Raw genomic sequence first — 20,060 nt, forward strand, 5'->3', positions numbered from 1 at the left:
CAAGGGTTGCCTAATTCTAACCATAACAATGTATTTATGTATTAATTTGGAAAACCTGCAAAGTCATCTCCCGAGAATGACATAATTTCGCTAAAAGTCATAGTCAATTATTTCATATATGTCTTGCCTAATACCCGTCCTAGGGTAGGTAAAATATTCTTTTTCTCGGGATAGCAAATGATAGTCATCAAAAATCCAATATCCTAAGAATAATAGGTATGTTCAGACGCAATTTCATTATTTTCTTTGTTCTATACAGTCCTGAGCAACACCAGATAGCCTTGTTAGTTAAATTATAAAAAAAACAAACATAAAACTAAAATTTTCAAAAACTAATATGCAATTTAGTTAACCTTCCAACTGATATTGCATATATGTAAGCAGTAGATAAAAACGATGGGGAGTGAAATTAACTTGCAATAGAGGATTTTGACTTTACTAATTAGTGTGAGCAACAGGCAAACTTTCACATTTATTCATTCAAATGGTTTAAAAATGTCATGCGTGTAAACTTTGTTATCTTACAATTATAAATTTTATCAAACAGTTTGAGCCAATTGAAATGCAGTTCAGATAATGTGGGCTCACATAAAGGGGGGTACAAAAAAAAATCCATAGAGAGGAAAGCACATTCTCTCCTGATGATCAAAAATTACCTGGAGGCTGAAAGGAAATAGACCATTAATCAAAGCATGATTACATACAACCCATTTGGGGGTCACAAAAATACCTGGTTTAGGATCCAGATGGGGGGGCTAACCCTCTCGGTGCTGATGGACCCGTAAATCTTTTCAGGTTATCCGTCTAGAAGAAGGAAAACTCTGAAGCTAAATCTAGGGGAGGGAGGCTTCTTCAGTCCTGGACGACGACCTCCCTAGAGCTGGTGACTCAAACAAATTATCGATTTGCAAACCTAAACTGTTTAAGGAGTAGATAGGTTCTGTTTTTCTGTATTGCTCAGCATTCATACTCCTTCTTTGCCTATTAACCAGGTGCAGAAGTACGATCACAGGGACTCGACAGAAACACCCAGTGGTCGACCTTGTTTCCTGACTAGGGCAATGAACACTGTTCCCCACTTCTGCCACATTCTATCCCCTAAAACTGGGTACTAGGAGGTTACTTGAGTGCCATATATGCCAATGCAATTGCATTGGGTTGATTTTTGTCTGATGGGTTGAGGTCTCCGGATTGACAGTTTCTGGCTGCTGTTTCCGACTGATAGCACAAGATTCCTAACTCTTTGGTAGTGCTTAGAGCAGCTACTCCATCATCAGTTGTATAATATTGGGATGGTTGTAGTGTCATGGTGCACATGGAAAGGGACTCTGCACCCATCTCTAGTGGGCTTTCCCGAGGTCACAATCCTTTAGATGAGGAGTCAGCTGATGGTCTACTTGTGTTGTATGTTTGGTATTCTGCACAACCACTTTGTCCACCAACTCTAACCCTAAAACTGAAACTCTTAAATGAAATAAAATGGCAGTTCAATCAAAAATTACGATTAAACCAGACCTAAACTCAAACAAAACCAATTTGCCTCCTCCCTTGAAGCTTGCATTCATGAATATCCACGGGCTTAGAACTAATATAGATGTTGAATTATTTTTCCTAGCAAACACCCCGGATATCTTAGTGTTAAGTGAAACTAACCTACACTCCATTATCTTCTCCAACCACTTTAATATACCTGGTTATCTCCCACTTTGCCGTAAGGACTTAGACAGATATATGCACAGACTTGGAGTCTATATTCGAAACACCCTCCACTTGACTAGAGAAACAAAACTAGAATCAGACGACCAGGCCTTTATGTGCTTTAGACTTAACATGCAACATAACATTAGCTACTTATATTTTCTCTACTGCTCTCCTTCAACCCAGGATTGTACGCTAATCAACCAAGTCTCAGACAGCATAGATACAACACTCTCCCTCAATACTAGCGCACAAGTACATGTATTTGGTGACTTCAATGTCCACCACAGTAATTGGCTTGGATTCTCTACTTACACAGACGTAGCTGGTAGCACAACTCATAGCTTCTCTATATCTCATTCTCTATCACAGACAGTTACGTTTTCAACACATTTCTCAGACCAGCAAGATCAACAAGCCTCACTTCTAGATCTATTTCTGACCACAGTTCCCGATGATTGTATTGTGTAACGAATGCCCATAGCCAACTTGGGAATGCTGATCACGCTGTGATAATGTCCTAAATTCTCAACCCAAAAACCAAAATAAGAAGGCTGCCTGGGAAGCCATCAAAGATCTCATCAGACATGCCCTATGGGAAAATATATTTTCTCTTCTCATTGAATAATATACAAATGAGACCACTGAATGGTTCAAAACAGCAATTAAAGCACATGTCCCCACACGGAAATTCTATAGCACACTTCACTCTCCCCAATGGTTTACTTCTACTTGTGCAGCTGCCATTGCTCAAAAGCAGCATGCATACCGCAGATTTAACCGACATACGCTAGAAGTAAGTGTAAGAAAGAAGTAGCGACAGCTAAGAGAGAATATACCAAAACCATTAGAAAACGCATCGAAGCACAAAATTTAGGAAACCATGACTTCTGGAAAATCCACAACAGGGTAGTAAATAATGGGCAATCAACGATTCCCCCACTATTCAACAATCATGAGGTTGTTTGTACGACAATCAAGAAAGCTAACATGCTTGCCAGTTGGTTTGCCTCAAACTCTACTTTGGACCCAGTAAATCATTCCCTCCTGACTTTCCTTTGCGGACAGACGCCACACTAGATGACCTGACACTCACTCTTTCTCAGGTGCATGATATCATAAAAAACCTAGACACCTCAAAAGCATGTGGACCCGATATCATTCCGGCTGTTCTATTAAAAAAAAAAAATGCTCCACTAAGGTAGCTCCAGTCCTCTCCAAACTTTACTACAAATGCTTTAACAAATTTTACTTTCCCGACAGCTGGAAAACTGCTTCTCTGGTTTACAAGAATTCTGGCAAAAGAACTGACCCATTAAATTATCGCCTCATTAGCCTCCTCCCGCTTTTCGCCAAAATATTTAGTCCATAATTTATCCAAGCTTTTCACCTTACAGCTGCTAAAGTTCTGACTGACTAACAATATGGATTTAGGTAAGCCTGTTCTACAGCAGATATTTTAGCTGTAATCTCTGAACATATATATACACTAGACAAAGCAGGGGAGGGTAGAGATGTAACTAGATATATCTAAGCCTTTTGACAGGGTATGGCACAATGGTGTTCTCAGGAAAATCAGATTATACGGTATCACTGGACCTATACTTAACATAATTAAATTTTTCTTAAATAAGAGAAAAATCCAGGTTGCCTTCGACGGTCGTACATCTAAATAATATGATCTAACTGCAGATGTACCTAAGGGGTCTATCCCTGGACCTAATATTTATAAATGACCTCCTAGATAAAAAATTGTCTCTGAGATAGGTATATTTGCTGATGACACGACACTGAGATGGGTATATCTGCTGATGACACCACACTGAGATGGGTATATCTGCTGATGACACCACACTGAGATGGGTATATCTGCTGATGACACCATACTGAGATGGGTATATCTGCTGATGACACCACACTGAGATGGGTATATTTGCTGATGACACCATACTGAGATGGGTATATTTGCTGATGACACTATGCTCTATAACAGACACAAAGGGAAAACATATGAACAGAAATATAAGGATATGGCAGAAGCTCATTTTCTTCAATAATTACAAGAAACCTTCTCAACTAGCAATAGCTAAAGATACATTACCTGAAAGTATTTCTTTCAAACTCCTCGGCTTAACGTTTACAGAGAAAATAAGTTGGAACAGACACATTGAGAGCATTGCCAGAGCCACAGTGAGGAAGGTGAGCTCTCTCTAACATGCTAGAAAGTTATTTACGCCTGAAAGTATCATGTACCTTTCTACAAGGCCATCATTCACCCATGTATAGAGTATTGTTGTCACATTTGGGCTAGTGCATCTGTTACTAGTCTCTCGCTCTTGCACAGGGTTCAAAAGAGAGTCGCCAATCTGATATATCCTGAACTATCATCTAAGCTTCGGTCTCTGTTGTCGCATCGACGAAACGTTGCATCCCTCTGCCTGTTCTACAAGTATTTTAATGATGGATGCTCCGACCAACTACAAGCCCTTGTACCTCCTCGAAGTAAATACCTCCAACAAACTCAAGCAGCAAAATCCCACCCCTATACAGATGTAAGAAAGCCTTCTACTCTAATAGCTTCTTCCTCAGAATTGCTAGACTTTGGAACTCCCTTTCGGGTTCCTGCTTTTCCAACTTTACTGACAAGCAGAAGTTCAACTGTAATGTGAACAGACATCTTGGTGCTCAACTCCCTACATAGTATCCCTTATGTCTCCGATAGTAGCCCCTTACATCAAAGTGGCACTGTGCCTTGTTTCAGGTGAAAATGGTAAAAAAAAATCTATTAAGCTATTTATCACAAACATCTGTTGTCCATTTGCTTTGTAGCAAGTTTCTACTGTCCAATTAACAAGGTTTATTCTGCTGTTCAATTAAATTCATTACTATCAAATATATACAATAAGCTCCAAATAAGTCTGATCTGCAATGGTTTCAACACGAGATAAAAACATTTTATTTCATTCATATATAAAGTGATTGTGTAGAGATTTTCAGTATTTACTTTAACAGTACATGAGTAGACTACGTAGTAAGGTATGAAGATATGTTTATAGTAGTTAAACTAGATAAAGGCGTCAGTGTTTCATCCCCTGCAGGGAATCGTCAGACACTTAACCGGACAATTCCCTGTGAGAATGAAACACAAACACCTCTGTGTAGCTTAATTGCCATAAACATATCTTCATACTTAACCATTTCTTCATTATTGTCTATTCTTCCAACAACTACTACAACAATAAAACACATACTGTAGAAAATGTGTAAGAAAAGTCCTTTAAAATTACTGCGCCCTCTGTAGATGTATAAGGAAAATCCTTTAAATGTACTGTGCCCTCTGTAGATGTGTAATGTTGCAGCAACGTAAAGCAATTCAATAACCAGTAAACACCGGTTCTGCACGGAATCCAACTAGCAAGGTACCTAGACGGACGCAAACGGTTACTCAGAACGGTCCCAACAACGGTAAGATATGCTCACACTCACACGGCACAGGAAGCAACAGCAACACGATTTCCGACCAAGTCAATCATCCCTCTCCCAACGTCTTTCAATCACCCGCTTTTATGGCCGTTGCAGGCCGGCTAAATTTGCATATTGCGAAAATTCATGTGACTTTGCGAGATATCATCCTTTACAAAAGACGGCGGCCGCCATCTTGATCCTTCTTTCTCTATTTTCGGTCGGCGACGCCGCGCCGGCCCCGAGGTAAGTCTTTCCTTTTCGTCCGTCTCTCTTACGCACCCACACAACACACAAACACGCGGGCGCTTGTCTCCTGGATGCACATTACACATACAAAACGGTGGGTTTTTCTATAACAAAATAAGGCACAACAAAGCATGACAAATGGCTCCTCATGATTCTGTGTGACATGTAATGTGATTCGAACAAACTGGGATTCTCATGTCAAGAACCAGAAGCAACTAGTTTTAATTTAGACAAGCTAGCATGCTGTAAAAATCTATGTAAAAACGTTTTTTGTAGGTTTTTTTTCAAATTAATGAGCAACATTTGGAGAAATAATTTTGTTGATATTTTTATTTTTCATTGTCAGGGTTTGGTAAACATTTACTCTTCAAATAAAAAAGCATTTATGCTTTTAAAAAAGTAAATATTGTTTTTTTATTTTAACTTAATGGAACACTTTCTTTTCTTATGTTTGACTCATTTTTCTTTAATAGTAAAATCGCAAAATGATAACCTTCATGTTAGATTCGTAAGCAAGGAATCACTTGATACAGACTCTAAGGCAAAGCAAAAAAAAATTAAAGTGGGGGTTATAAAATAGAACTGCATTTCCTAATTGAAATATAAACAAAAAATTTTTTTTTTAAATATCTTCCATCTCATATTTAGAACTTACCTTGACTAAAACTTTTTTTTTGTCCATTGGCTTTACAACTTCACCCACATAAGAGCCTTGTTCCTGAAGAAGCTGAAGTTCTTCTCGTAACATGCGCACTGAAAAAAAGGGAAAGAAACATAAAATGTCTAGCAACGTTTAAAAGTATATTGATTGCAAGTTACAGATTTCAGAGGTTTTACAAAAAGTCATTTTTAAATCAAAGCTCCTAAGTCTTCAAATTATGACATTTTGTTCAAACAAAAATATTTTCATATGATATCGATCAATAATAACAAAAATACTTTGATATTGATCAATAATAACAAAAATACTTTGATATCGATCAATAATTGATATATTTGAAGAGCAAGTGTGTAGAGTTTACAATTTTTATATCAGAAAATAATTTTTTTTCTGTGATACAGTTGACAAATGAAAATTTGATGTATTGATATTTGGGAATGATGCATTGTTGATAATGGAAGTGCGGTATGGCAGGTTATAACTGCAGTCAGCTGTAATAGACATACCAATGTTATATTAATGTAATAGACATACCAATGTTATATTAATGTAATAGACATACCAATGTTATATTAATGTAATAGACATACCAATGTTATATTAATGTAATAGACATACCAATGTTATATTAATGTAATAGACATAGCAATGTTATATTAATGTAATAGACATAGCAATGTTATATTAATGTAATAGACATAGCAATGTTATATTAATGTAATAGACATAGCATTCAACTGAAGTCTGGGTTCGTTGTTGTTTATTCCTCAGTGACATGCAATATGGTTTCTGTTCTGCTTGATCTACAGCAGATATGTTAACAGTTATATCTCATAGGATTAGCGAATCTCTCTACAGAGGCTTCTTGCTAGGGCAATTGCTCTTGACGTATCAAAGTCCTTTGATAGAGTATCGCATAAAGGTCTACTCCATGAAATCTCCAGCTACGGTATAGCTGGAAATGTCTTTTCAATTATTAAATCATTTCTCTCTGGTAGGTTCATAAGAGTAGTGGTTGATGGGCAGAAATCAGGAGCTTACAGTATTAAGGCTGGAGTCCTTCAAGGGTCCATCCTGGGCCCAACTCTCTGATCTATATCAAAGATCTCTCAAATCACATCCTAAGATCATTCGTAGACATCACTACCATCTATGGCAAGACTTCAAAGACCGTAAACAACCAAGTTCTCTCTGATTCTCTCTCCTCTGATCTTGATCATGTGGTGCAATGGGGAAAGAGATGGCTGGTTAATTTTAATGTATCTAAAACCAGGCTTCTATCTTTACATCATCAACGCTCTGATCCCCGTCTGGCATCAATTGAAATTAATGTCTTAGGGAGGCTCCATGTTTTGACAAGCTTCTGGGTCTGACCTTTACTCCTGATCTGAGATGGAACACATACATCAAATCCATTGCCAAGGTCGCTAGAAAAATATTGGGATCGTTCTACCACTCCAATAGATATCTCACTGATGATGCAATTCTCTACCTGTATAAGAGCCAAGTACATCTAAGGATGGAGTGCTGTTGTCACATTTAGGCAGGAGCTGCTAGAAGCTGCTTATCCTGCCTTGACAGAGTTCAAAATAGACTTTGTAGCTTTGTGAGGAATGTCCTTTTCTCTTCTTTGCAACCTCTTTCCTACAGAAGAGATGCTGCTTTATCGTTATTTTCATGGCAAGTACTCATCTCAACTCCAATCTATGATCTCCCCTGACTCGACTTTCACAAAAAATACTTATTTAGCTGAAACCTCGCTCAATAATTTCCCCCACTCTTTATCTGTGCCTAAACCTGAACGTAGATTCTATGAACAAAGCTTCTTTCTTAGAACTGCACGCCTGTGGAACTCTGTTGCGTTTTCCTGCTTTCCAACTGACTACAATATGGTCACCTTCAAGTCCAATGTAAACAAGTTCTTGAGGAGCCATCTCCATTAGTAATCCAATTTACCAATTTTCCACTACTAACAATTACTACACACTTCCATTGACTACTGTATACTTATTAACCCTTATCCTTGAGTGGCCTTCGGGCCTTGATACATGGTGACTCCTTTGTATAAAAAAAAAATGTGCTGTGCAGAAATGCTCAGTGTTTGATTATGGTGTACAGCCATGCTAATGCATCTTTTATTCCCATGAATTATCTGATTAGTTTGAATAAAAGCATTAACTCAAATGAAAGGGCAACACTTTTTAGGAACTAACTTAGGTACCCAGTGTTGCCAAAGTGTTTGGCGGTGTATGTTGAGCAAAAAAAAGTGGTAGTAAGCAGGCAGGCTTGAACCCGAACAGCGAAGGAGGAAAAGAATGTGTAAAACAAAAAATTTTTTTAAAAGATAGAGAGGTGGGATCGAACTCGAAAACGTAGGGTAATTAGTCTTCCTTGCCAAAGAGGATATTAAATATTGTCTTCATTAGGCCAAAGAGGATATTAAATTCAATGAGTTGATAATTAAGTTAAGAATCAAAGGAGCCACCACGCTCGCGCAGAAATGAATGTTGCTTTAAAACCTGGCTTGAGGCCAGTTAAGCTTCCTACTTTCTGTCTGGGTATTTATTTGCTTCCTCACGAAAGCAAATTAGACATAAGGTCGTTTTTTACATGGGGGAAGATCAGCTCCCCCAAAAAGGGGATACTCTGGCAGTATCTAAATAAATAGTAATTGTCTCAGTATGAAGGGTTTCCCTACATTGACCAAGGACAAATTACAGAACAGATATTACCTGGCTCGAAGGCCAAGCAAACCCTTCATATTGAGTCTGTATCGAAGGCCAGGCGTTTGCATGTTTGCATTCAAGTAGTTTTGCTTTATTTATACAAAAAAAGGCAAACACTCGAAATGAGGGAATTTTTTAAACTCGTTTGAAATAAAAGATAGAGGCAATGTTCGTTTGCAAATCTCAAATATTACAATCTAGGAAGTATAAGAAAACTTCTCCCGGATTCTAACTGTGACGCAAAAAACTTTCACGGACATGTACAAATGCGCGCACCCATTTTGCCTTTTATATATTAGATTAACAAATTTCATTAATAGTTAAGATTTCTTGAAACAATCGTTTTTTAACAACTTTCATTAATAGTTAAGATTTCTTGAAACAATCGTTTTTTAACAACTTTCATTAATAGTTAAGATTTCTTGAAACAATCGTTTTTAACAACTTTCATTAATAGTTAAGATTTCTTGAAACAATCGTTTTTTAACAACTTTTATTAATAGTTAAGATTTCTTGAAACAATCGTTTTTAACAACTTTCATTAATAGTTAAGATTTCTTGAAACAATCGTTTTTTAACAACTTTTATTAATAGTTAAGATTTCTTGAAACAATCGTTTTTAACAACTTTTATTAATAGTTAAGATTTCTTGAAACAATCGTTTTTTAACAACTTTCATTAATAGTTAAGATTTCTTGAAACAATCGTTTTTTAACAACTTTCATTAATAGTTAAGATTTCTTGAAACAATCGTTTTTTAACAACTTTCATTAATAGTTAAGATTTCTTGAAACAATCGTTTTTTAACAACTTTTATTAATAGTTAAGATTTCTTGAAACAATCGTTTTTAACAACTTTCATTAATAGTTAAGATTTCTTGAAACAATCGTTTTTTAACAACTTTTATTAATAGTTAAGATTTCTTGAAACAATCGTTTTTAACAACTTTTATTAATAGTTAAGATTTCTTGAAACAATCGTTTTTTAACAACTTTCATTAATAGTTAAGATTTCTTGAAACAATCGTTTTTTAACAACTTTTATTAATAGTTAAGATTTCTTGAAACAATCGTTTTTTAACAACTTTCATTAATAGTTAAGATTTCTTGAAACAATCGTTTTTTAACAACTTTCATTAATAGTTAAGATTTCTTGAAACAATCCATAGTTTACTTTCTATCATACTGAAAACTAATATTAAAAAATTCATCTCATTTGGTTAGCAGTAACAAAATTGAATTTCTTATAGTAACCACCTCCATTCAAGTTCAAAACCCTACTGTCAGTCCAGCCCTCTTTTAGCATAACCAGCTAAATTCTCACTTTTCTGAAGGCCAACAATTTAAATAAAAATTATTCCTTATATTATTTCACCCTCAAATCTTTTAGTTTTCATGAAATTCCAGCTAATATCAAAGAAAAGCAGGTATAAACTTGGGATTACTGAATTTGGAACATAAAATTACATCTCCGCACGTGGTTATTTGAACTAAACATTATCTGGGTGACATATCTATGCATAAACTCCTGCTCTAAAATATACACATTAACATAATCTTAAGTGTGCTATTTTACACGAGACGGGCAATTGACTCACCTTTTGCATTCAACTCATTCCGTTGAGCTTCTAAACGGCGTAAATTTTGAGTCTTCTCTGTAACGATCAGCTGCAATAGAAAAAAGTTGAAATTTTAAAGAAAACAAAAAATTAAAAATGTTACTAAAAAAAAAAATAGAATAAACATCTCAGAAAGTTAAGAGTCAGTTAGTGATGTGCTTATTGAAAATAATGTTGAAATTTCAGTGGCTGAGTGACATTTAAAAGATCATTATTTTTTAAGTAAACAATAAAATAATATAAAATATACCAAATGGGGTAGAGCTGTCACAGTCATATGTAATTGGGGTGTTGATCAGATTCAGTTGTGTGGTGTTGTTTTCATGGTTGAGCAGCTTGGCAAAGTGGTCGCTCTATTGTTTATGGACTAATCGAGATTGGAAATGGATTCTCCTTGTTGATTTAGGATCACCTCACTGCTTCCCTGGAACAGTTTGGTGCTGGACTGGAAAATACTGTAAAGCTACCTCGTGTCCTACACAGATGATACATGCTCCACATCTTTGTCAATTTTTATCCAGTGGGTATTTCGATCAGCCCTTGCAGCATGGACAGTCACTTGGCACAGCTGGCAGAAGTCATTGTGTTCAGAGCAGTAGACTCCTTGGACAATGCCTTGGAGACACAGACGAAAGGCAATGGATGGATTCTCACTTCAATGCTTTCACCAAATGTGTTGTTAATTGTAACACTACTTTGGCCATTTCTGTAGATTGCTTGAACAACCTTTAAGTGGTTAGTCATTTGCCCCTAGTTTGATATAATGTTCACTAAAAAACATCTTTTCACACTATCAAAAGCTCTCTCTGAATCCATAAAAGCAAAATGTAGGTGGTTTTTCTTATTCTAGCGATACACATGGCCAATAAAAAGCTTTGGAGAATCAGATTTCAAGGGGTTTCTGCTAAAATAGTTATATTTTAAAAACCAAAGCACTTTAAGTCTTCAAAATACCACCGTTTTGTTCAGAAATGAATATACTTTCAAATAAATTTGTAAATAATAACATCCATTATATATTTTTAGAGTTTTAAGCACATAAAGTGATAAAAATGTGAACATCATAAAACAGCATTTTCGGTAAGATTTTGTAACGACCCCTCCACCCCCACCCGATTTGTAAACATTCATACAGTGTTTCTGTTACATTTTTAATGAAATTTGGAAATTAGCTAAAAGAGATGTCATTTTTAATAATTTCGAGTGTCCGAAATTCATTTGACAACTCGTTTTTTTAGTTGTGTTAAAAAAGATTTCAAAATGACATGTATGGAAAAAATTTTTTTTAATTTTCTTCGGACACTCACTAAAACAATCTTTTTACTATGTTTATTCGTTAAAAAGATGATTGGACAGTGTTTTCTCTAGTGGTACGTAGCAATTTAAAAACATAATATTCGAAAAAAACTTGTTATTAATTTGAATCAAAACTTCTGTAGTATTAGAAATAGCATCATCAGCGATAAACATGGCGTAAACAGACGTTTTGTTTTTGTTGTTCATTTTTATTACAGATCGATTTTTTTTAATTGAAAATCTGGTTATAAAAAAAATTTCTTACATGTTTAGTTAGAGCTATTTTGTTATCAACCATACAAATATTTTTAAAAATTGGGTAGTATTAAATTTTTAAATATTTGAACAAGCGAAGATGTGAAATACGTTGTTTTGGTTCACGTGTACGAACGGTCACACTTCTAATTTTCGTCCTTTAAAAAATGTTTTCAGTGAATTATTATCAAATGGAAACTAATCTACCTGATTATTTAAAAAAATAAATAAAATAAAAAAATAATCAATATTTAAATATTTGTAGGAGGAGGTGCTCAGTTAAAAAATAAAAACTGTAGAAAAAGACATGAAATGTAATTAAAAATCAAAATAACATTAATTCCAAATTTTTAACAATTTGTCAGCTTTAGCAAAAACTTGTTTCTTATTTTATATTTGAATAGGTGGGACAAAAATACTTGATATTTTACCAAGCATCATGTTTTCTGTTAGAGGGATGTCACTTTTTTAAATAACATTTTGCTTGTCATAATTCTTGTAAAGTTTCACAATGGGTATAAAACACCCTCGTAAAAAAAAAAAAAAAAACTCGCTTAATTCTATGTCTAATCCTAGGTATGAGTGGTAAACCTCCTCCAAAAACCTTTAGCCTTAACAATAACGCTAAGTACAAGTGACAGAGCTCCCCACTAAACAAACTTCCTCTGTGAGCTCATAAGCGTAAAAAAAAAAATAAATAAAAACGCTTAAAAGAAAAGTGCACATGATTAACCCAAAGTCAGAGTGGCAACCTCCCTATCTTCTCATAATTGCACAAAGACCCTCTTAAAACCACGCATAATCGAAAAAATAGGAAAGGGGGGTGTAACTGCTCTAAAACACTCGAATGATTCAAAATGGGAAATCATTTTACATTAAATTCTAAAATAATTTTTGTTTATCTTTTATTAAAGTTTTTCAAGTTGTTCACATGCACTTGTCTATAAAGGTAGAATCACATATTTTGGAAAGGTGGTCAGATGGGGAGGGGTAATAGAAGGTATTAATCTATGATAATACCAAAGAAATATTGCAATATATTCATTTTTAACCAATCCTAGATTTCGATTTCAGTTTTTGGCACATAAAATGCATTACAATTCAACTTTGAGTTTTCTAACTTCTTTTCTTTTAATGAATACATGGCATTTTTAAGTAATCGCAGCATGATTATGTGAATTTACTGCAGATTATTTGGAAACCATTCATTTCTGGAGATTTTCAGTAGCATATTCAGATTCCTTGCACAAAAATACACTTATATGGTAAATTTCATTGCTTAGTCTTGTGTTTTAACAAAGATATAACATTTTTACTGAAAAAGTAGTGCAAAATATGTAACAAAACGCATATGGTCTTAAAGAGGGGAAAATATCCAAACACGCAGGGGATAAAAATAGTCATAACTTCCTTGATTTTAATTGGATTTTAAAAATTTAAAAAGATTCTTTCTTAGCTTATCAAGCTCTTTCTATATATACCAATATTGAAATATTTTAAGCCATTTAAATTTTTTCATGTTGCAATTTCAAACATAAAACGACTAATTTTGAATTTCACTTGAATTTTAACCTGATAACTCATTCAGAAGATTCACACTTAGAACTGATTGTAAGCAATATTTGTAACTGTTACGTCATATTTTCATGTGATGCTTCAGTCTTCATTACAGGAAAATAATAATTAGAGTCGCCTTGAAGGGGAGTAATAATCAAGGCAAACAGAGTGGTTTGACAAAAAGTGTTTTAGCGAAAGTATGCAACTAAAATATGCACTCATTTTCATTCTGGCAGTCATAACTGCCACGAATCAATGTTTAATGCAACTATATTTATTGTCTCTGAGTAAGTCCATTATTTTTGATAGGAGCAGATCAATAACAATGAAAAAAAGAATAAAAGACGCTTGTACTTGTACTGATGGAATGAGAATAATCCACTTTTGTGGATTAAATAAAGGGTTCAGTTTCAGAGTTTGACTATTATGCTCCCAACATCGAAAGGATGTCAAGTAAAGGGTAACATTGAGCGAAATATAAATATTATAATTCAATTGAATGTTAATATTATCAATGTTGACGCAAGAAATACATGGATGTAAAGTTCATTTATAATTTTATTACTACATATATATTAGCTTTTTTAACGTACAACCTATGAATATTAGCCGACTAAACATTTCTGCAAGTTAAAGTTGATGTTAACTTTCTGAGAAATTTGCTCGATCTTCCTGTCCCTATTAAGAATTAGTTTGAAAATAAAAAATGTATTGAAATTTCTCATCTGTGTATTTTAGGTTGATAAAAAAAAAAAAATTGTCATTGCAAATTTAGAATTGTATTTTTATAATAAATATTAGTATTATCCTTTGTGTTTGAAAATAAAATACTTGTATTAATGAAAATATAGCTTTTAAATTAGTTTATATTGCTTTTACAAAATTAAATGTTTTTTTTACAATATTTACAGAATTTTTTGTGTACTTTATTAACGAAAATATTTTTTGTTCAGAAATACAGACTAGTGAACATGTTTGTTTTTTTTAAATATTTAATGTTTAACAGAGTATAATTTATTGAAATTAAATAAAATAAATAAAAAATCATCATAACATATCCAATAAAAAATATTGCTGAAAAAAATCGTTACTTTACTCAGTGGCACCAGAGCAACTCTTACAAATAACTATACAAGTTTTCAATGCTAGTCCTTCGCATGACTTATGCCAACCATTTCAATTTCTTAAAATTGTTAGTTTGCATGACTAAAAATTTTAAAGATATGTTAAAATACAAATCAGCTGTACTTACATAGAAATTCTAGGCAGAAGTAATATATTGTGACAGATTTCACCTATGCACCATTTTTTATTTTCAACTAATAATTAACACAAAGTTACGCAGATGGAATTTTCAATCACCTAAATATATCCAACTTGGAAATCAATATACAATGCAGATCTTTTTTTTAAATAAACATTTTAAAAAATTTTTGATGATCGTAGTTTCTTCATGATTTTGAACAGTTTAGTTTTTCTAAACCGCCCCTCCCCCATGGTCTGATGACATTCTGAAGAGAAGAGTAAAGTCCATGTGTTGTTATACAGTAATGTTATTCCAATGTTCAAGAGAGGAAATATGTGCTGGCATGAACAAAATGTATTATTGCAAATTTTTATTTAGAGCATTTGAATATGATTACCATCTAGTGACACACACTTTACTTCTCTCTTTATAATGGCATCATGACATGAGTGGGAAAAGAAAGAAGAAAAAACTTAACTGTTTAAAATCCTGAAGACGACGCTGTGATAGTCAAAAATTTTATTTTAAACAAATAAAAGTTTATTTTTTAAAAATCTGCATTGTATTTTGGTTTCTAAGTATAAAACAAAACTTTCATATTTCAATTTAAATTCAAAGAACACTTATATCACGGGAAAAAAAAACCCCTAAAATAATACAAAAAAAAAAAAAAACTCATACCAAGATTTGTATTTGGATAATTCAAACTATTTTCTTCTTGTTGGATGTTATTTGCACAACATTTCAGTCAATGTAATGTTCAACTTTCTTTAAATAGATCATATCAAATTGGGAAATCTGTATGGAATTTTACATGGATTTCTAGAGTTATAGATAAAATGCATCTTGAATGTTATTTTTACACGTGATACTAAGAATAGGATAAAATTACTTAAGACTTGCACCCAATTATGGCTGACAGAATGGGAACAAGCTACCACTGTGGATTAAATAAAATGGTTCAGTTTGAAATTCCATAGATTCCAGAGTTTAATATGAGACACCTCAAAAGTTATATTGTCCAAAATGTTATGAGAATAATATTCAAGATGAGAATAGGAGTTTGAATAACTCAAATTATCAATCCTCATCTTAACAATTTTGAAACAGGGCTAGAGTAGGAATCAACAATTTTCGGAGGTTCAACCCTTGTAGTTTCAAAGACATTTATTTTTATACAAACTATGCAAAAATAAAAAATAAACTCAGGCACAACAGAAAATCAATAATCATTCTTTTAAACAATATTATGGGTATTTTCAACCTAAATTTTAACCATATATCCAGAATTAGTGTTACTGTTGATACGGACGTAGTTTTAAAGATATATACATTTATATAAAAATGTTTAAAAAACAAAGATTTTCTAATGTTTTTAATGAAACAATCTTTAAAACTAATTGCTTAGAAATCTAGTTTTTAACGACAGTATTTACCATCAGCTTTCTTCACACAGATATATTTGATATTCAAAAACCAAACTTGAAAATCAACAACTTTAAATAGACGTGGTCACTTACTTGATACTCCTCAGTTTTACTTATATAGTAAGACTTTATACCATCTTGATTGGCAGCCACTTCATCAATATCCATTTTCTGAAAAGAAGACACAGGTAATTGGATTTATATATAGATACATAATTTTTTTGTAATATATACTGTTAATTGCATTTTAACAGTCTAAACCTGAGGCTACAATGAATGACTTTTCAAGTTATATCCCAAGCAAAAATGAAATGCAATAACTTTTCTTTAGTTTAACAGCTTCTAAAATTATGAAAAGATGTTTTTTCTGAAACTTTACAATATAAAAAATGTCACAATGTTAACTTTTTTTTTTACAAGGAAATCACCACTTATCAAAGCCTAAAGATCACTCGAGGATAAGAGTTAGTGGTGGTAGTGGTGGTTATGGTGGTAGTGTCGTAATTGTTAATGGCATAGATTGGATAGAATTTGAATTATTTAAGGGGGGCCGGCTCAACAAGAACTCATTTACATTAGACTTGAAGGCTACCATATTGTAGTCAACTGGGAAGCACACAGGCAGACAGTTCTAGGAAAGAAGCTTTGTCCATCGAAGCTGCAGTTTGATTTCAGTACAGATAGAGTGGGGAAAATTGTTGATAGTGGTAGTAGAGTTTTCTCTGAAAGTTTAGCAGGGAGGGATCATAGGTCAAACAAGCAGGGAGGGATCATAGGTCAGGCAAGCACCTGCCATGCAAATAACGATAGAGCAGAGACAGGCTCACAAGAATTTCAACATTTTTCCAACCTCTAAAAGTCTTAGCTCAATAGAGAAGTATTACAAATCTCACTGTTTCTGGATGACTAAGAGGTTTTTAAAAGGTTAACAATTGAAATTTTTTTACATTATGCCCCAAGTTGACTTCGAGGCCTCAGATTAGTTTATAAGATTTTTTTACTCATTTTCAGATAACACGAATATACTTATATTGAGATTTTAATCCATTTATTTCTGTCCTATAAAACTTGTACTTTTATAAAATGTATATGATTCTAAATCAACAATAATTATGGAACTCCTTAATCCTTGTAATAATGCACAACCATAGTAAGATCGCAGTCTTTCAGAATGACCTCTTATATGATTTGGTTTGTCAAGTATGTGATCACTTCAACGTTTGTTCTGAAGTCATCAACATTTCCGCAACAAGTCTGAAGGTTATCATCCAGACTTACACTTTTTCATCTAAATTCTTAGAGCTGAAACAGACATTGCTTCTACAACTTCTAGATTTTCTGTATCCAGAAAAGTTCAATATTTAACAATCTCTCATAATAGCATTTTCAAGCAACCTTGTCCTATTTATTTGTTGCTAGCACTCCATTGCAATATCAAATCACTTCTCTCCAACAATATTTATACAGGATAGAATGATAAAAGTGTCTGCTGAAAAAAAAAAAAAAAAAAAAAAGACAACAACACTACAGCTTTGTTTTAAAACTTTTTTCCAAAAAATCAATTAAGGTAACTCGATTATGTAGTAGAGCTGACAGCTATTCAATGCAGCCTTCAGCCTCAATCACTACCTCCACGGGTCGGAACTGGGAACATGCCTTTTCCACAAGCACCGGTAGGTGCTTGGCGAATACTCAGCGGATGACTACGATCAGGCTGGCTTTGGTGTTGTGGGTGATATTCTCAATGTATGACCAAAGAAAGTAGTTTTGCAGGTTCAGGCTGGGGGAGGAGGTGGTGCCAGTGAGACAAGGATACAAAGTCGTAGCACTCTTTGTGAAGCTAAGTCTGGGTCTCTTTGGACTTGTGGGCCAGCGCTAAATCCTACTGCCACACCTGGGGTCTGTTAGCAGCCACCTTTGCACCAGGGATCACCACAATTGGAAAAAAAAAAAAAAAAATTCAACCTTGATCGCCCTTCGTGGCCCGTGGCACAGTTGATAGAGACGTTGAATCTCTACGGTTCCAGGTGAAAATTGTCTGAAGATAGCGGTTTCAATCCTACCCAAAGCTGGCCAGAGGCTTACTTGGCCAAAAACATGGCGAGACGACAACAACTACAGAAGGCAGTAATTGTAGTGAATGCAGTCAGGAGGTTCAGAGTTCCTATCCATCACGGTTACCACCTGATGAAGGCCAGAGGAATAGTTGGTCGAAACGTTGTGAAACAATTAATAAAAGATGAGGATAATTGTTCGCAATAAATAAAATTAAGAAATACTCATCTCAATGAATTCCAATTAAATAATAAATAAAAGTTTATTTTTTTTAAATCTGCATTGTATTTTGGTTTCTAAGTATAAAACAAAACTTTCATATTTCAATTTAAATTCAAAGAATACTTATATCACGGAAAAAAAAAACCTAAAATAATACCAAAAAAAAACAACTAAATTTTAACTCATACCAAGATTTGTATTTGGATAATTCAAACTATTTTCTTCATGTTGGATGTTATTTACACAACATTTCAGTCAATATAATGTTCAACTTTCTTTAAATAAATCATATCAAATTGGGAAATCTGTATGGAATTTTACATGGATTTCTAGAGTTATAGATAAAATGCATCTTGAATGTTATTTTTACACGTGATACTAAGAATAGAATAAAATTACTTAAGACTTGCACCCAATTATGGCTGACAGAATGGGAACAAGCTACCACTGTGGATTAAATAAAATGGTTCAGTTTGAAATTCCATAGATTCCAGAGTTTAATATGAGACACCTCAAAAGTTATATTGTCCAAAATGTTATGAGAATAATATTCAAGATGAGAATAATAATTCAAATAAGCCAAATTATCAATCCTTGTCTCAAAAATTCTGAAACATTTCTGTTATTCATGGCAAGGTTCCTGTTATTCATGGCAATCCAGCGATTCATTTGGAGAGTGCTGGCAATGGTCCTGTTGTCATAACTTGGATCAGTAGAGAGCATGAGTTGTACAGTGGCGCATCTTCGATCTCGCTTGTTGAACATTGTGTCACTTTTAGACATGATAGAAGGTTCCTATCGCTCTAGGGATTTGTACACAACCGGCCAACTAGCAGAGGGTTTGCAACAAAAAAGAAAACCAGTTTACATCAAACAGAAACAGAATGTAATCTTTTTTATATCGACAATTTTACCATTCCACTCTGTTTTTGCAATCTGTTTAGCTATGCTGAATATTCATTCTGCCGGCCATTCTTTTGTATTATATTGGGAAAACTAGCTTGCTCAGTGTGGTAATGGTGCAGAGAGATAGAAATAAGCGGGCACATTTGGTGTGTCCTTGCTGTAAGGAAACAGTGGCAGGTAGATATGAGGCAAGGGTGATTATGCAAATTTAGGCAATGTTGGAAGTCCAAAATGGCAGATTAAAAGGAGACTGTTTTTTTTTTATAAGAGAGACTTTCCTTTCTTGGATTCCATGTTGTTCATGCCTGAGTTTTGTTGTTGGTGAAAAATGTTGAAATTCGCCAACTGGAAGTGCTGCTGGATGTTCTATAGAAAAGGTTCACGAGAGTTCGAGTTTCTTCCAGAAGTTTTGTTTGCGCAGGCATGAAATTAGGTGCCAAATTCGTTGTCAAAAGAAGTCAATTTCTGCTTTAATTTTCTTTCAACAAAAAGCCAATTCTTAAGGGAAGATTTTTCCTTGCTCAACCTATATGCAGAAAGGTATTCAAAAGGAACTTCTATCCTATACGGTTTGTTCCCTTAAATGGGATCTTTGAATTATTTTCCATTTAGGAACCTTGTATGAAGTAAGAATCAAACTTTATTGAACTTTTCCACTTTCTTGCAATTTCTCTAAACGAG

The 20,060-nt window shown here is 34.0% G+C and overlaps 1 protein-coding gene across 1 annotated transcript in view; it reads right to left on the reverse strand.

Annotated features, from left to right (window-relative positions):
- The window catches only part of LOC145263655 (26S proteasome regulatory subunit 8), an 85,772-nt gene that overhangs the window by 55,365 nt on the left and 10,347 nt on the right, over positions 1-20,060 (reverse strand). The window contains exons 2-4 of the mRNA XM_080120528.1: positions 16,290-16,367; positions 10,395-10,464; positions 6,065-6,162 (exon numbers count right to left, since the gene is read on the reverse strand). Coding sequence (XP_079976654.1) covers positions 6,065-6,162; positions 10,395-10,464; positions 16,290-16,367 — 246 coding nt within the window. The remainder of the gene's footprint in view (positions 1-6,064; positions 6,163-10,394; positions 10,465-16,289; positions 16,368-20,060) is intronic.

This window comes from Euprymna scolopes, chromosome 39 (genome assembly GCF_053919585.1).
Source record: "Euprymna scolopes isolate OS-2025 chromosome 39, ASM5391958v1, whole genome shotgun sequence".
NCBI lineage: Eukaryota > Metazoa > Mollusca > Cephalopoda > Sepiida > Sepiolidae > Euprymna > Euprymna scolopes.